General features: G+C 43.6%; 1 protein-coding gene across 1 annotated transcript; it reads left to right on the top strand.

The window, feature by feature from the left end:
- The first annotated feature begins 712 nt into the window (after positions 1-712).
- Positions 713-6286, top strand: GSG1L2 (GSG1 like 2). Its single transcript, XM_023556166.2, is given in 5 exon segments — positions 713-734; positions 2928-3077; positions 3557-3601; positions 3604-3670; positions 5988-6286. Coding segments are annotated over 5 exon segments (543 nt in total). The 3' UTR covers positions 6247-6286.
- Positions 6287-13811: the final 7525 nt, after the last annotated feature.

Genomic DNA, 13811 nt, shown 5'->3' with positions numbered 1-13811 from the left:
TAGAATGTAAGAGAATAAATTTCTCTTTGTTAAAGCCATCCACTTGTGGTATTTCTGTTATAGCACCACTAGATAACTAAGGCAGAGTTTGGTGCTGAGAGTGGGGTGCTACTCCAACAGATACCTAAAATGTGGAAGCAGTTTTGAAATTGTGAATGGATAGAGGCTGGATAATTTTTTAAATACCTAATAGTAAAAGCCTAGATTACCATGAAGAGACTGTTGGTGGAATTATGGACATCAAAGATAATTCTGGTGAGGAATCAGGAGGAAATGAGGAAGGTTGTTACACTGGAGAGAGCACAGATGGCGAGAACCAGCTTCTGAGAAATGGCAGCCACTGAACCAGGAGACTGGCATGAGACAGTGCTAGAGTTGACCCATGGAGGGAGTGAGCTGAGTGCCTTTGTGCAGGAGGCTTCCTGGTGGAGTAGGGTGCCTTCCGGCATTTAACAGTGGAGATAGGCTTGCCGACCCACAGAGCAAGAGAGCTGAGTGCCTTCTGGCTGAAGTTTACTGGCAGAGTGGGGTGCCTCCAGGCACCTATCACTGGAGCTACAGAGCATTGGAACACCTGCCCCAGCAGGGCAGACGTACCGAGGGGCCAAGGAACCAAGAAGTAGAAGCTGAAGAAACAAGGAACACAGAAAGAAGAGCTGCTTAAGTCTCAAAGGGTAAGACCACGGCCTCTGGGGTCCCCAAGAGTGGAGCCATGACCTCTGGAGTTTCTAAGGGTATGGCCACACCCTCCTAGGTTTCAAAGAGTCAGATCATCACCAACTCGGTTCCAGAGTGTGGGGCTGCAGTTCACAAGTGCCAGCAGGATGGGGCCTGATCTGCCGCCCAAAGCTGTGGGGGTGGCTTGCCATGCTCAAGGGGCAGAAGAACGGGGTCTGCTGGGTCTGGGGGTACAGTGACCACTCAGATGGACTAGGACAATGGGGCTGCCCAAAGCTGAGGGGACAGAGTTGCTGTTTCCTGGGGCGTGGAAGGCTAAGCTGAAGCCCAGGGCCGTGGGGCCTCCACCCAGAATCCAGAGAGTGTGGCTAACATCCAGAGTCTGGAGGGCAGGGCCACTCTATAAATGGTCTCAGAGAACAGAGGATTATTTTCCAGCCTTGAGAGCTAATGTAATGTGTTTGGCTGATGTAGTGTAATGTGTAATGCTTGGTGCCTGTTATCCCTTCTTTCCCTCCAATTTCTCTCATTTGTAATGGAAACGTCTAGCTTGTGGCTGTTCCGCCATCGTTCTTTGGAAGCAGATAACTCGTACTCTAGATTTCACAGATGAAGAGGAATTTTGCAGAAGGTGAGATTTCGAACTTGGAGATGATTTAAGACTTTTGCTGTGATGTGACAAGGTAAATGTGTTTTACATGTAGCAAGGACAAGAATTTGGGGGGACCAAAGGGTGGAATGTTATGGATTGAATTGTGTCCCCCAAAAATGTGTGTCAACTTGGCTAGGCCATGATTCCCAGTATTGTGTGGTTGCCCATCATTTTGTGATCTGATGTGATTTTCCTACGTGTCGTAAATCCTGCCTCTACTATGTTAATGAGGTAGGATTAGAGGCAGTCATGTTAACGTAGCAGGACTCAATCTACCAGATTCTGTTGTGTCTTGAATCACTCTCTTTTGAGATATAAAAGAGAGAATCGAGCAGAGAGACAGGGGACCTCATACCACCAAAAAATAGCACAGGGAGCAGAGCCCATTCTTTGGACCCAGAGTTCCTGTGCTGAGAAGCTCCTAGACTGGGGGAAGACGGATGACAAGGACCTTCCCCTGAGCTGATACAGAGAGAAAGCCTTCCCCTGGAGCTGGTGCACTGAATTTGAACTTCTAGCCTACTAGACTCTGAGAGAATAAATTTCTCTTTGTTAAAGTCATTCGCTTGTGGTATTTCTCATATAGCAGCACTAGATAACTAAGATGTCACGCTTCTGTCCATTATCATACCTCACAACTTGGACTATTTTTATTGTTTTTGTTGGGGCTGGAGAAAAAAAAGATGAGAGAGTTATTTACGGTTGTTCCATGAAGTCAAGTCCAAAACCTAGAACCACAGGCTCCCCCCACGTGCTCTGGGGGAAGCTATGATTGGTAGCATTTGCTGATTCCCGTGGTGTCAGTGCTCCTACTGTGGCCATTTTCAAGCTGTCGATGTGAGCTGAACACAGTAGAGAAGAGAAGAGCTCCAACACACCACCGCCTACAGCACACTTTCTTCTCTATAACACTCTTCAGGTTTGTAATTACTTTCTTACTGTTTTCTCAGCTGGAATATGGGCTTTGAGAAGGCAGGGATAATGTCCGTTTCATTCATTGCTACACCCCCAGTACCTAACTTGGCTTGTAGTGGGCCTTTTACAAATATTAGTTTCCTTTTCTGTCCCCTAGATTCTCCACTCCCCTCCACACCTGATAAAGTTCCTTGGAGCCAAAGACTGGATCCCATCCAAAGGGTAAACAAGTGGCTCCCACAGAAATAAATGGGTTTTGGTACCTCTAGGCAGAGCCCTTCAGCTCTCAGACTCCCCTGCTCTGTTTGTGTATCTTTTTCTTTACAAAGGCAAAGATAATGTCTTCTGGTGGATTTGGAAAAACATGTTGACTTTCTGGACTGGGAAGTAGAGGTCCTCAGTATTTCTCATGTTCTTAAATAAGGGCTTTGCTTAGCTCTTGCTTTGTTTTGTTTGTTTGTTTGTTTTCCTTCTTCCAGCTATGTGTACTCCTTACAAATTCCTCTTTCAGGCCCAAGGAGACCCTGTTCGGTACCAATGTTCCAAGATTCAGCAGAGCCATCTGATTTTCAGTCCATCGTGCTTATTTCAGAATGTAGAGGTGAACTAAATCAAAGGATTGAGCGTTGCACTACTCCTGAATTCTAAATGCCAGCACTTCTGCCATCTCCTTGTTTTACAGGTGTTTTGTGACTGTCCATAGGGGTTGAGATCCTGCATATCTTTCTGATATTGGCAAGTGCCATCCTCCTGGGCTTCAGAGTGACTTATCATGACTCTGGGTTCAACTGGCTCAAGGTGGATGCCTCTGTAGCCATCCTCATGGTGCTTGCAGATACATCTATCTCAGCCTGCCCCAGAGGGAAAGGCAAAGCTTCAGGTTGGTTTTACCTACTGTCAAAGAACAGGCTGACTTTTTCCTGCCAATAGCCTGTTCAGCAGGAAAGCTGATCTACTGGATAAGTGACTGAATTAATCCCATTGGGTAGAAGCAATAGTGCTTTGAGTAAGATTTACAGCTGTGTCTTTAGCACTATTCTGGGGAGAGGGTACACTAGCTCTGTGAAGAGAAATTGTCTTGTTTAGTTATAGTTGTTAAGCAGGAGTCTGTGGAGAAATCCTGCCCAGGTTCAGATCTCTGCTACTTCATGGTCGTGTGACACTGGGCAAGTATACATCTGAGACATGGGTGGCTACTTGGAAGGGTTAAGGAGGAGGATGCTGGAAGGCTGCCTTATATCAACTTCATGCAAGGTGGAGAAGCTCTTCCATTTTATTGCGTTTAAAATGTATCTCACAAAGCTTTCCTCACAGGGCTACTAGGCATGGTGGCCCACGTGAGGTACACAACCATTTTTAAATCAGAGTGAACCTTGGACCAGAAGATTGGAGGCCGCAGACATGGGACTATGGGTGATCATACTAGTAAGTTGCTGATCATGGGGCTTAAGCCCTGGTGGACCAAGAGGGATGCATGTAGGTTTTGTAGGGCAATGGACCTTGGCCATAGCTCTGCCACCTGTTACTCTTATGAATTTGGGTTAGTTTCTTAGCTTTTTGTAGTTCAATTTCCTTGAATGATACCTGCCTTGCATATTTTTATAGAATTTAAAGAGATGGTGTTTATAAAATTCTTGGTGCATAGTAAGTCTTCAGGAAATGGCGACACTGTTTTTTGTTTGTTAGTTTGTTTTTGCATTTTTAAACAAAGCTGAGGGAAAATGTCCTGAGATGTAACTCCTAAAAAATGCTTCAATGAGGGGAGATCCAGCCCGTTTCTAATAGAAAGACAAGAACATGATATAGAAGTTCTGTCTCTAATAGAAACTCTCAGCCATGTCATATAAGGTCACAGCAGTTCTCTTTGATGTGGACCTCAGAAGCATATCTACTTCTTAAAAATATGTGTAAGTGAACAGATACATGCACACCCATGTTCACTGCAGCACTGTTTACAATAGCAAAATGATGGAAGCAACCAAGGTGCCCATCAACAGATGAATGGATAAATAAATTATGGTATATTCACACAGTGGAATACTACACATCAATAAAGAAAAATGATGAATCCGTGAAACATTTCATAACATGGAGGAATCTGGAAGGCATTATGCTGAGTGAAATCAGTCAGTTGTAATAGGACAAATATTATATGAGACCACTATTATAAGAACTTGAAAAATAGTTTAAACAGAGAAGGAAATATTCTTTGATGGTTACGAGAGCAAGGAGGGAGGGAGGAAGACGGGTATTCACTAATTAGATAGTAGATAAAAACTATTTTAGGTGAAGGGAAAGACAACACACGATACAGGAGAGGTCAGCACAACTGGACTAAACCAAAAGCAAAGAAGTTTCCTGAATAAACTGAACTCTTCAAAGGCCAGCATAGCAGGGGCAGGGATTTGGGGACCATGGTGTCAGGGGACATCTAAGTCAATTGGCATAATAAAATCTATTAAGAAAAGATTCTTCATCCCACTTTGGAAAGTGGTGTCTGGAGTCTTAAACACTAGCAAGCAACCATCTAAGTTGCATCAATGGGTCTCAACCAAGGAGCAAAGGAGAATGAAGAACACCTAAGACACAAGGTAATTATGAGCCCAAGAGTCAGAAAGGGTCACATAAACCAGAGACTACATTAGCCTGAGATCAGAAGAACTAGATGGTGCCCAGCTACAACCGATGACTGCCCTGACAGGGAACACAACAGAGAATCCCTGAGGGAGCAGGAGAGCAGTGGGGTGCAGACCCCAAATTCTTGTAAAAAGACCAGACTTAATGGTCCAACTGAGACTAGAAGGACCCCAGAGGTCTTGGCCCCCAGGCCTTCTGTTAGCCCAAGACAGGAACCATTCCCAAAGCTTACTCTTCAGACAGGGGTTGGGCTGGACTGTGGGATAGAAAATAATACTGGTGAAGAGTGAGCTCCTTGGATCAAGTAGACACATGAGACTATGCGGGCATCTCCTGTCTGGAGAAGAGATGAGAGGGCAGAGGGGGACAGAAGCTGACCAAATGGACACGAAAACAGAGAGTGAGGGGAAGGAGTGTGCTGTCTCATTAGAGGGAGAGCAACTAGGAGTACATAGCAAGACGTATACAAGTTTTTGTATGAGAGACTGACTTGGTTTGTAAACTTTCACTTAAGGCACAATAAAGAAAAAAATATGTGTATGTATACTTACATTTTTATCTTAAATAGCAAGCTCTTATGTTACTCTCCTCTTTGTAAAATAAATAACCCTTTCAGGACTCACTCCTTCACCTTATTATTCTAGGATTTGGTGAACTCGTCTGTTTGCTGTTAGCTTTATGCTTCATGATTTATTAGATTTTGAACTCTTCTTACTTTTAACCTTCCCAATCTGAAAAAGTTATTTTTTACAAATATTTGTGAGTTAGAGATGACAACAACAAGCTATTATTATGTAGCAGACACTATGCTAACTAAGCGCTTCCCACGTGAAACCTGACAACAACCCTGTGTGGAAAAATGAACATTACTTCAGTTTTGTGGATAAGGAAACTGATACCGAGAGGTGAAGTCATCAGTTCAAGGTGGCACAGCTAATAGGAGGTGGGGCATGGTGCCAGCCCGGGAGGATGACTCCAAGGCCTGTTCTCTCAACCATTGCACAACAATAGGTTGGATGGTCTCTGGGACTGTCCCAGTTGGGTACATCCAGGATCTGGGAATCATAGCCTCAAGCCCTTCCCTAACTGTGCCCTTCGCTGACAGCCTCACCTGGGGTTCTTATGCCCTCTGCATGGCTGTATCGGTCACTGACACGAGGAAATACACATCACCCCATCTGGAATCCACAGAGGAGCAGAGGGTACAGAAGTGCAGTCTGTACCCTCAACACAACTTCCCAGAACCTGAGGCTCCGAAGAGTATTCAGGAAATAGGAGCTGCTTCCAGCCCCGCTCAACATGCCCTTGTGAATGGATCTGGGCACCTGCCACCAGGTGCCCCAGGCAGAGTGTCTGTGTGCTAGCCAATGCCTGTTAGTGTCAGCTCTGCACAGGCAGGCAAGCCAGGCACATGTACTCACAATGAGCATCTCGTGGGTAGGCTTTCAAAGGCTGCAGTTCACATACACTCCCCATCTCACCCCATACTAAAGACCTCTGGCTTCAGCATCTGATTCTTGTTAAAATACCAGTGTGTTTAAGTGAGATAATGGTTATTACTGGTCTCGACCATTTACACTGTAGTGTAAATCAGCTTACCAAGCTTTCCTGACAGTGAGTTTAATAAGGGTAACAAAGAAAGAGGGTGCATGTGAGCACTAAGGGGAAGAGAAGCTGAAAAAAGGAAAGAGCAAGGTTTTAACTACGAAGCATGCAAAAGGTATTGCCCACATAAGTTCGTTGATAGAAGACCTCAGAATTTTTTCTTTTTTTTCCTACTTGGCACACACAATGAAGTATGTATGGCTATCCCCAGGCTTACTTTATTTTAATCAAGAAGACAGAAACTTACAAATAAGTTTTGTGTTACTTTTGAAAATACATTTTATTTGAAATCTCCTAACTTCTAGCTTATAGTAAAATCACTTTCGAAAGATAGGCAAATAATAGAACAAAGATGAAAACACAATCAAATGGAATAGCATCTTATCACAGTTAAGTGGAACAAATGTTTGAATTGTCCTGCTTAAATTAACTTGCCAGCCACTTTTGTTTCTAAAAATAAATACTGCCAACCTTGAAAGTCTTGTTTGAAGTTGTGGCCTCCTGAGTGTTCCCTAATGTGTTCAGTTACAATCCCTGTATACATTTGATCCTCTATTTTAAGCTAGGATGTTACTGAGGCCACAGGTTGGTAGACACTGCACAGTATTAGCTTCCTAGGGGCTGCCATAACGAAATATCACAAACTGGGTGGTTTAACATACAGAAATTTATCGTCCCACAGTTCTGGAGGCTGAAGTCCAAATTCAGCGTGTCAGCTATATCAATTCCTTCTGAGGTTTTTGGTAAGGATCCATTCCATGCCTCTCTCCTAGCTTTGGTGATGGCCGGCAATCATTGGCATTCCTTGGCTTGCAGCTTCGTTGTGGTCACAGAGCCATCTTCCTTCTGTACCTTTCTTTCTGTGTCTTTTCTCCTCTTTTACAAGGACACCACTCACATGGGATTAGGATTCACCCTACTCCAGTATGACCTTATGTGAACTTAACTGATCTTAATGTCTTCGAACAAGATCAAGTTCACCGGCACTAGAGCTTACAGCTTCCACATATATTTTTAAGGGACACTATTCAGTCTATAATAGACACATAGCTTGTGTTTTGCAGGGAAAGAGTGGACTGCCAAAGTCTAAAAACTCTAATATGTCTTAGTTTAGAATCGTTTAAAAAAAAATTGTATTTATGTCATTAGTAAACATGTCAATTTGCTTGTGCTAAACTGTAAAAAGAAACACTATCATAGAATAAAGAGGAAAAAATCTGTTAACTTCATGTTTGGGGTTCGAGTCAAGTACCTACCTAACAAAGACTGGTTTCATGGCATTTTGTGTTTCCTTGCCCCAAGCATATCTGAAGAAATATAAAATGGAGTTTTGCCAGAATAAGCCAACCCAGAGAAGGCGTGCTGGCACCCTCTGGACGGTTTCCTCACGTAGAGCAGGATGTAAACCAAGGACTTCGGGTTTCCACAGTGTGTGCGTGTGCTTAGACGTGGTTTATCTCCATGGGTAGATCCCGTGTGACGAACAGGCTATCAAGCCAAGGTCTGATTCTAGAGAGGTGGAAATTAGCCCGAACCGTTCCCAAAAAGACACTCTCTTAGTTTGCTCTTGGGGAAAAAAAAAAAAAAAAAACCTGTGGAGATTGTAGTGGAAGGTGCCAAGGAAGAAACAAATGACTTGGAGCCACATGATTGAGGCTTGCATCATAGGATGGCACGAATGGCATTTGGGGAAAGGAGCCAGTAATCAGTTAGACACCAGGCAGAACAGAAAGCCATCGGTCACTGCAGCTCAAGTCAAAATCCGTTCTTTGTTCACAATACCAAAGGGTGGAAACAACCCAACTGGCCATCAACAAACAAGCAAAATGTGGACCCTACATTAAAAAAACCCATTGCCGTCAAGTTGATTCTGACTCACAGCAACCCTACAGGACAGAATACAACTGCCCCCTAGGGTTTCCAAGGCTGTAATCTTTACAGAAGCCAACTGACACATCTTTCTCCCACAGAGCGGCTGGTGAGTTCAAACAGCCGACTTTTTGGTTAGCAGCTGAGCACCTAACCACTGCGCCCACCAGGCAAGCCTCCTTGGAACACACGTGCAATGGAATATTGCTCTGCATAAAGAGAAATGAAGTCCTGATGCATGCTACAACATGGACGAACCTTGAAAACATGCTGAGTGAACTAAGTCAGTCACAAAAGGACAAATATTGTATGATCCCACTTATGTCAAATATCTAGAACAGGCAAGTGTATAGAGACCTAAGTTTATTGGTGGTTCCCAGGGGCGGGCGGGACTGTAGGTAAAAGGGAGTCATTGTTTAGGGGATGCTGTCGAGTGTGATGGAAACTCCAGAACCCGGTAATAGTGATGGCTGCACGACGTGATGAACACAACGTCACTGAACTGTACTTGGGAAGGATGCTGAAATGGTGAATGTTTCGTTATAGATATATTTACCACGATTTTAAAAAATGAACTCTTTGCTACGGCCTCTGGACCCCCAAGTCATTTTGTTTCGTTTTAGACTTTTTAGATGCTCCTTTGTTGAAGTTTAACATACATACAGAGAAGTACACACATCATGGGGTACAGCTTAATGACTTCTCCAAAAGTGACCACACCCCCATAACCATCCCCCAGGTCAAGAAACAGAACCACCCCGTTTTTATCTACCTTTGCTGTTTTGTTTTTTTTTTTGCTGTAAGGTGGACCCAGGTGGATTTTAATACCTCAGTACTAAAATTTTTTTTTTTTTTTATGTATCTATTCCTCCATTATAGATTGCAGACTTCTCTGTGGCAAAAACTGTTTTCTGTACTCCCATCATATATAACAATGACTGGTAATTAGAAAATGCTCAAATATATATTTTACAAATATATGTATATATTAAACTTATATGTTGAAATATATTTTTATATATAAATAAATATATATTCAATATATATGTCTACTTGATAGACATATATGTATTTCTTTATGTCTATTTATATTTTTTTTATCAAATAGACTTTTTTTTTTTTAAGCATTTTGTGGGAAGTAATATAGCTCTTTATTAAGACCATGGACTCTGGAGCCAGACTGCCTGGATTTAAATCCTGGCCCCTCACCTTGGTTTTGGGCAAGTCATATAATCTCTCTATGCCTCAATTTTCTCATGTGTTAAAAAAAAAGAGAGAGAGAGAGAGAATTGGGGGCAGTGGAGGTTCAGCGGTAGAATTCTCAAGTTTCATATGGGAGACCCAGGTTCAATTCCTGGCCAATCCACCTCAAGCATAGGCACCGCCCATCCTTCAGTGGAGGCTTTTTTGACTCTGATTCTGAGCAGGTTTCAGTAGAACTTCAAGATTAAGACAGACTAGGAAGAAAGGCCTGGCAATCTACTTCCAAAAATCAGTCAACAAAAACCCTGTGGATCAGAGTGGTCCAATTCACAACCGATCCTGGAGATGGAGCAGGAATGGGCCGCCTTTGGTTTCATTGAGCATGGGCTTCCCATGAGTTGGGGCCAAATCCGTGGCAGCTAACGACAACAACAAAATGGGATAATAATCACATCTATCTTAAGGGTTACGAGGATTAAATGAGTTAACGTATGTGAAGATCTTTCAACAATGCCTGGGACTTAATAAGCACAATGGTGAATACAACTCCTGTATCCACCACGTGTGAGCACTAAGCTAGGCCCTGTGGGAGTACAAGGAGACCAGATAGAGTCCGAGCCTTTGCCAGCGAGTTGGGGAAACATTGGTGAAAATCTTGGTGACCGTGAATGGCAGAAAGCTGGGCTCAAAGGTGTGAAAATCCACCAGCCATTTTTAGCCTGGACACCATCATCCTTAGGTGACCACTCACTGAATTTTATCAGGTGTCTGCAATGTTCTAGGCATCACACCCTTTCTCCTGGAAGTAAGGGGTCAGGCTTTCTTCCTTTTATAGTATTAGCAAAATGTCTGTTTGGGGCCAGTCTTTCAAATACTGATCCATGTCTATTAATTACATCACCAGGCAGGGCAGTTTCCAGGGTGTCCCCGGTTCTGAACAACAAATATGCCATCACGTGGAACAGACTCTGGCCCTCCTGGATCATCCACAACCGAGTGCAGGGGACTCCAGAGGCAAAGGGTCCATGTTTCCTCCAACAAGATGGGTCAGAGGGGTGGCAAGGAAGAGGCAGCAGCTGACTCAGGTGGCTGGACAGGAGTGAGCGATGCATTCAGAGATGAAGCAGTGAGAAAGCTACAGTCCGAACCCAGCAATCCAACTATTTTTCCAAAATCGATCGATTCAGCCCTAAATCACTCAGTTGACTCAGAATCAGTAAACGATCCTTTTGATGCAATTGACAACTTAGCTGCGTTTCTGTCATAAGGTGAACACCCCTGGGAAGCACAGCTGGGTAGTCTGAAACTCAGAGGGACGTTACTGAAGACTGAAATTAGGCTACTAGGCCTACTTAACAAGACAAGAATTAGGTTTGCTCCTGTAAACATTTTCTAGTCATAAAACACCTATGAGGTGTGTGTACAAGTACTATGTGGGTGGATACAAGGGCGACTGAGAATCTGCCCCGAGAAACAATTGTGTGTGTGTGTGTCCATGTGTATCTGTGTGTGCATGTGTGTGTGTGTGTCTGTGTGTGCATGTGTGTCTGTGTGTGTGTGTGTCTTTGTGTGTGCATATGTGTACCGGCCTGTCTGTGTGTCTGTGTGTATCTCTGTGTGCAAGGAGGGTGCGTGCATGTGTGCCCACACATATGTCTGGAGTTTGGGGGAAGATTGGAAAACAGCCCCATGATCTGAAGGTTAAAGGACACTTCAGTCACATAGATGGCTGACCAACAAGGTTATTCACTCTCGTTGAATAAACTTTCTCCTTACTAAGTCTGGGTTTGTTTTTATTTGACATGGTCAAGCTCCTAATGAAATCGCGACCATCCCCCAGTCTTCTAGGGCAGTTCATGGCTCACAAAGCACAACCACCACACCCGTCATCTCACCATTTCCCAGTGTCGTATTCAATCCCACTGCCACCCCAGAGGTGACTCAGAGTGCTTCTCAGGAAGCATGTTTAATTTTAATTAGTTATTATATGTACAATAGAAATAATGTAACCAGAATATACCTCAAATTACTTTTTAAAGAAATTTAAGTTTTTTTTAAAGGAGCTGATTAAAAAACACATTAGCTTACAGTTGAGGTAGTGAGCAGAAATGTAGAATACCATGATGGGTTCCTCAAAGGACTGAAGTCTGGGAAGTCTGCCTCTCTCCTGGGATGTCTATAACCTTATGGGGTGTGTCTTCTTACCGCCATTTAGAGATAACAAGTCTGAAAGTCAAAGAAGTAGCATAGCATATACTAAATAAATAACCAACAACATGGCTAAATACATGAGACTTACCCAGACCAAAAGGGGGTAATGGCAAACGCCTAAAAGTCTGTAGGCTGGAGAGCAACATGCCAGATTTGGATTTTAACCAATCAGAGAGGGACAACACTGGAGGCGAAGGGGCAACCAAACCCGTTGCCATCGAGTCAATTCCAACTCATAGCGACCTTATAGGACAGAGTAGAACTGCCCCACGGGGTTTCCAAGGAGGGGCTGGTGGATTTGAACTGCCGACCTTTTGGTTAGCAGCCATAGCTCTTAGCCACTATGCCACCACGGTTTTCCAAAAATGAAGAGGGCTATCCAATTTTAAAATGCTCAAAGGATATGAATAGACATTTCTCCAAAGGAGGTACACAAATAGCCAATAAGCAAATGGAAAGATGCTCAATATCATTTGCCACCAGGGAATGCAAGTCAAAGCTGCAATGAGGTAGCACTTCACTCCCACTAGGATGGCTATAATACAAAAGACAGACAACCGCAAGCGTTGGTAAGGGTGTGGAGAAACTGGAACCTCATACGCTGCTGACGGAAATGTAAAATGGTGCAGCCCCTGTGGAAAGCAGCCTGGCGGTTCCTCAAAATGTTAAACATGAAGTTACCATATGACCCAGCAATTCTACTTCCAGGTGTAAGGGAAAATGAAAACATGTCCAGACAAATGTTTGTAACAGCATTATTCACAATAGCCAAAAAGTGGAAACAACCTAAGTGTCCATCAAATGGTAAATGGATAAATAAAAAGTGGTAAGTCCATACAATGGAATATTATTCAGCCGTAAAAGAAATGATACCTACTACAACATAGAGGAACCTTGAAAACAGTACTTAGGGGGACCTTGAAAACAGTATGCTAAGTTAAGGAATCTAGTCTCAGAGGACCATATATTGTATGAATCCATTCATATGAAATGCCCAGAACAGACAAATCCAGAGAGACAGAATGCAGATTAGCGGGTAGGTCAGGGGAAGTGGAACTGATGATGGGTACAGGGTTTCTTCTGGGGTAATTAGAATATTCTAAAATTATGAGGATATTTCCGTAACTGTGTGAATATACTAAAACCCATTGAATTGTACACTTTAAACAGGTGAATCGGATGGTACAGGAATTATATCTCAATAAAGCTGTTATTAAAAAAGAGAGAGAAACTGAAAAACTCAAATACAACCTCATTTAATTTTCTGTTAAAACAAATGAAAAAGGCTGAACTATAGCTGCCACAGCAGAGATGGAGAGGAGAGAAGATAACGGGAAAATACATCAGAGATAAATTATCAGGATTTAGTGACACTGATGAGGAGGTGGGAGGAAGGCGGGATGAAGCCTGGTTTCCAGGTTTCCAGCTTCTGAACCAGGGTTGATGGACATATCATTAACTGAGGCAGGCCTATGGGAGGAGGGTTGACTGGAGTGAACAGGGCAGGTGTGACCAGCAAGGGGAACATCTCGTCCATTGGCATCAGAGACTCCCAGGTATGCCTGGGTGATTAGCTCTCAGTCACCTAGACCCAGGTCAAAGACCTTGATAGACCACGACGGCAGTCAGCCGAGGACAAGGGAGGAAGCTTGGGCTTTTAGAAAGAGTAAGGCACTGGTCTAGCTGAAGGCCTTCCTCCCCAAGGCAGACAGCAAATTGTGGAGCCTGGTAAGGAACAGGGAGCTGGGCTCTGGCACAGATGGCTACAGGTGCACGATGGACTCTCTGTTGGTGGGCGAGTCTTAGAAGCAAACCAAAAAACCATACCAAACTCACTGCCGTTAAGTCAATTCCAACTCATAAGGAGACCCTATAGACCAGAGTAGAACTGCCATATCCGGTTTCCAAGGCTGTAATCTTTACAGAAGCAAATTGCCACATCTTTCTTCCATAGAGTGTAGGTTTGAACCATCAACCTTTTGGTTAGCAGCCGAGAGCTTAACCACTATGTCACCAGGGCTCCTCCTTTTTTTTTTTTTTT

The sequence above is a fragment of the Loxodonta africana genome, chromosome 18, assembly GCF_030014295.1.
Source record: "Loxodonta africana isolate mLoxAfr1 chromosome 18, mLoxAfr1.hap2, whole genome shotgun sequence".
NCBI classification, from domain to species: domain Eukaryota; kingdom Metazoa; phylum Chordata; class Mammalia; order Proboscidea; family Elephantidae; genus Loxodonta; species Loxodonta africana.
Note: the sequence above shows the minus strand (reverse complement) of the source record. Positions and strands in the feature narration are given on the sequence as shown.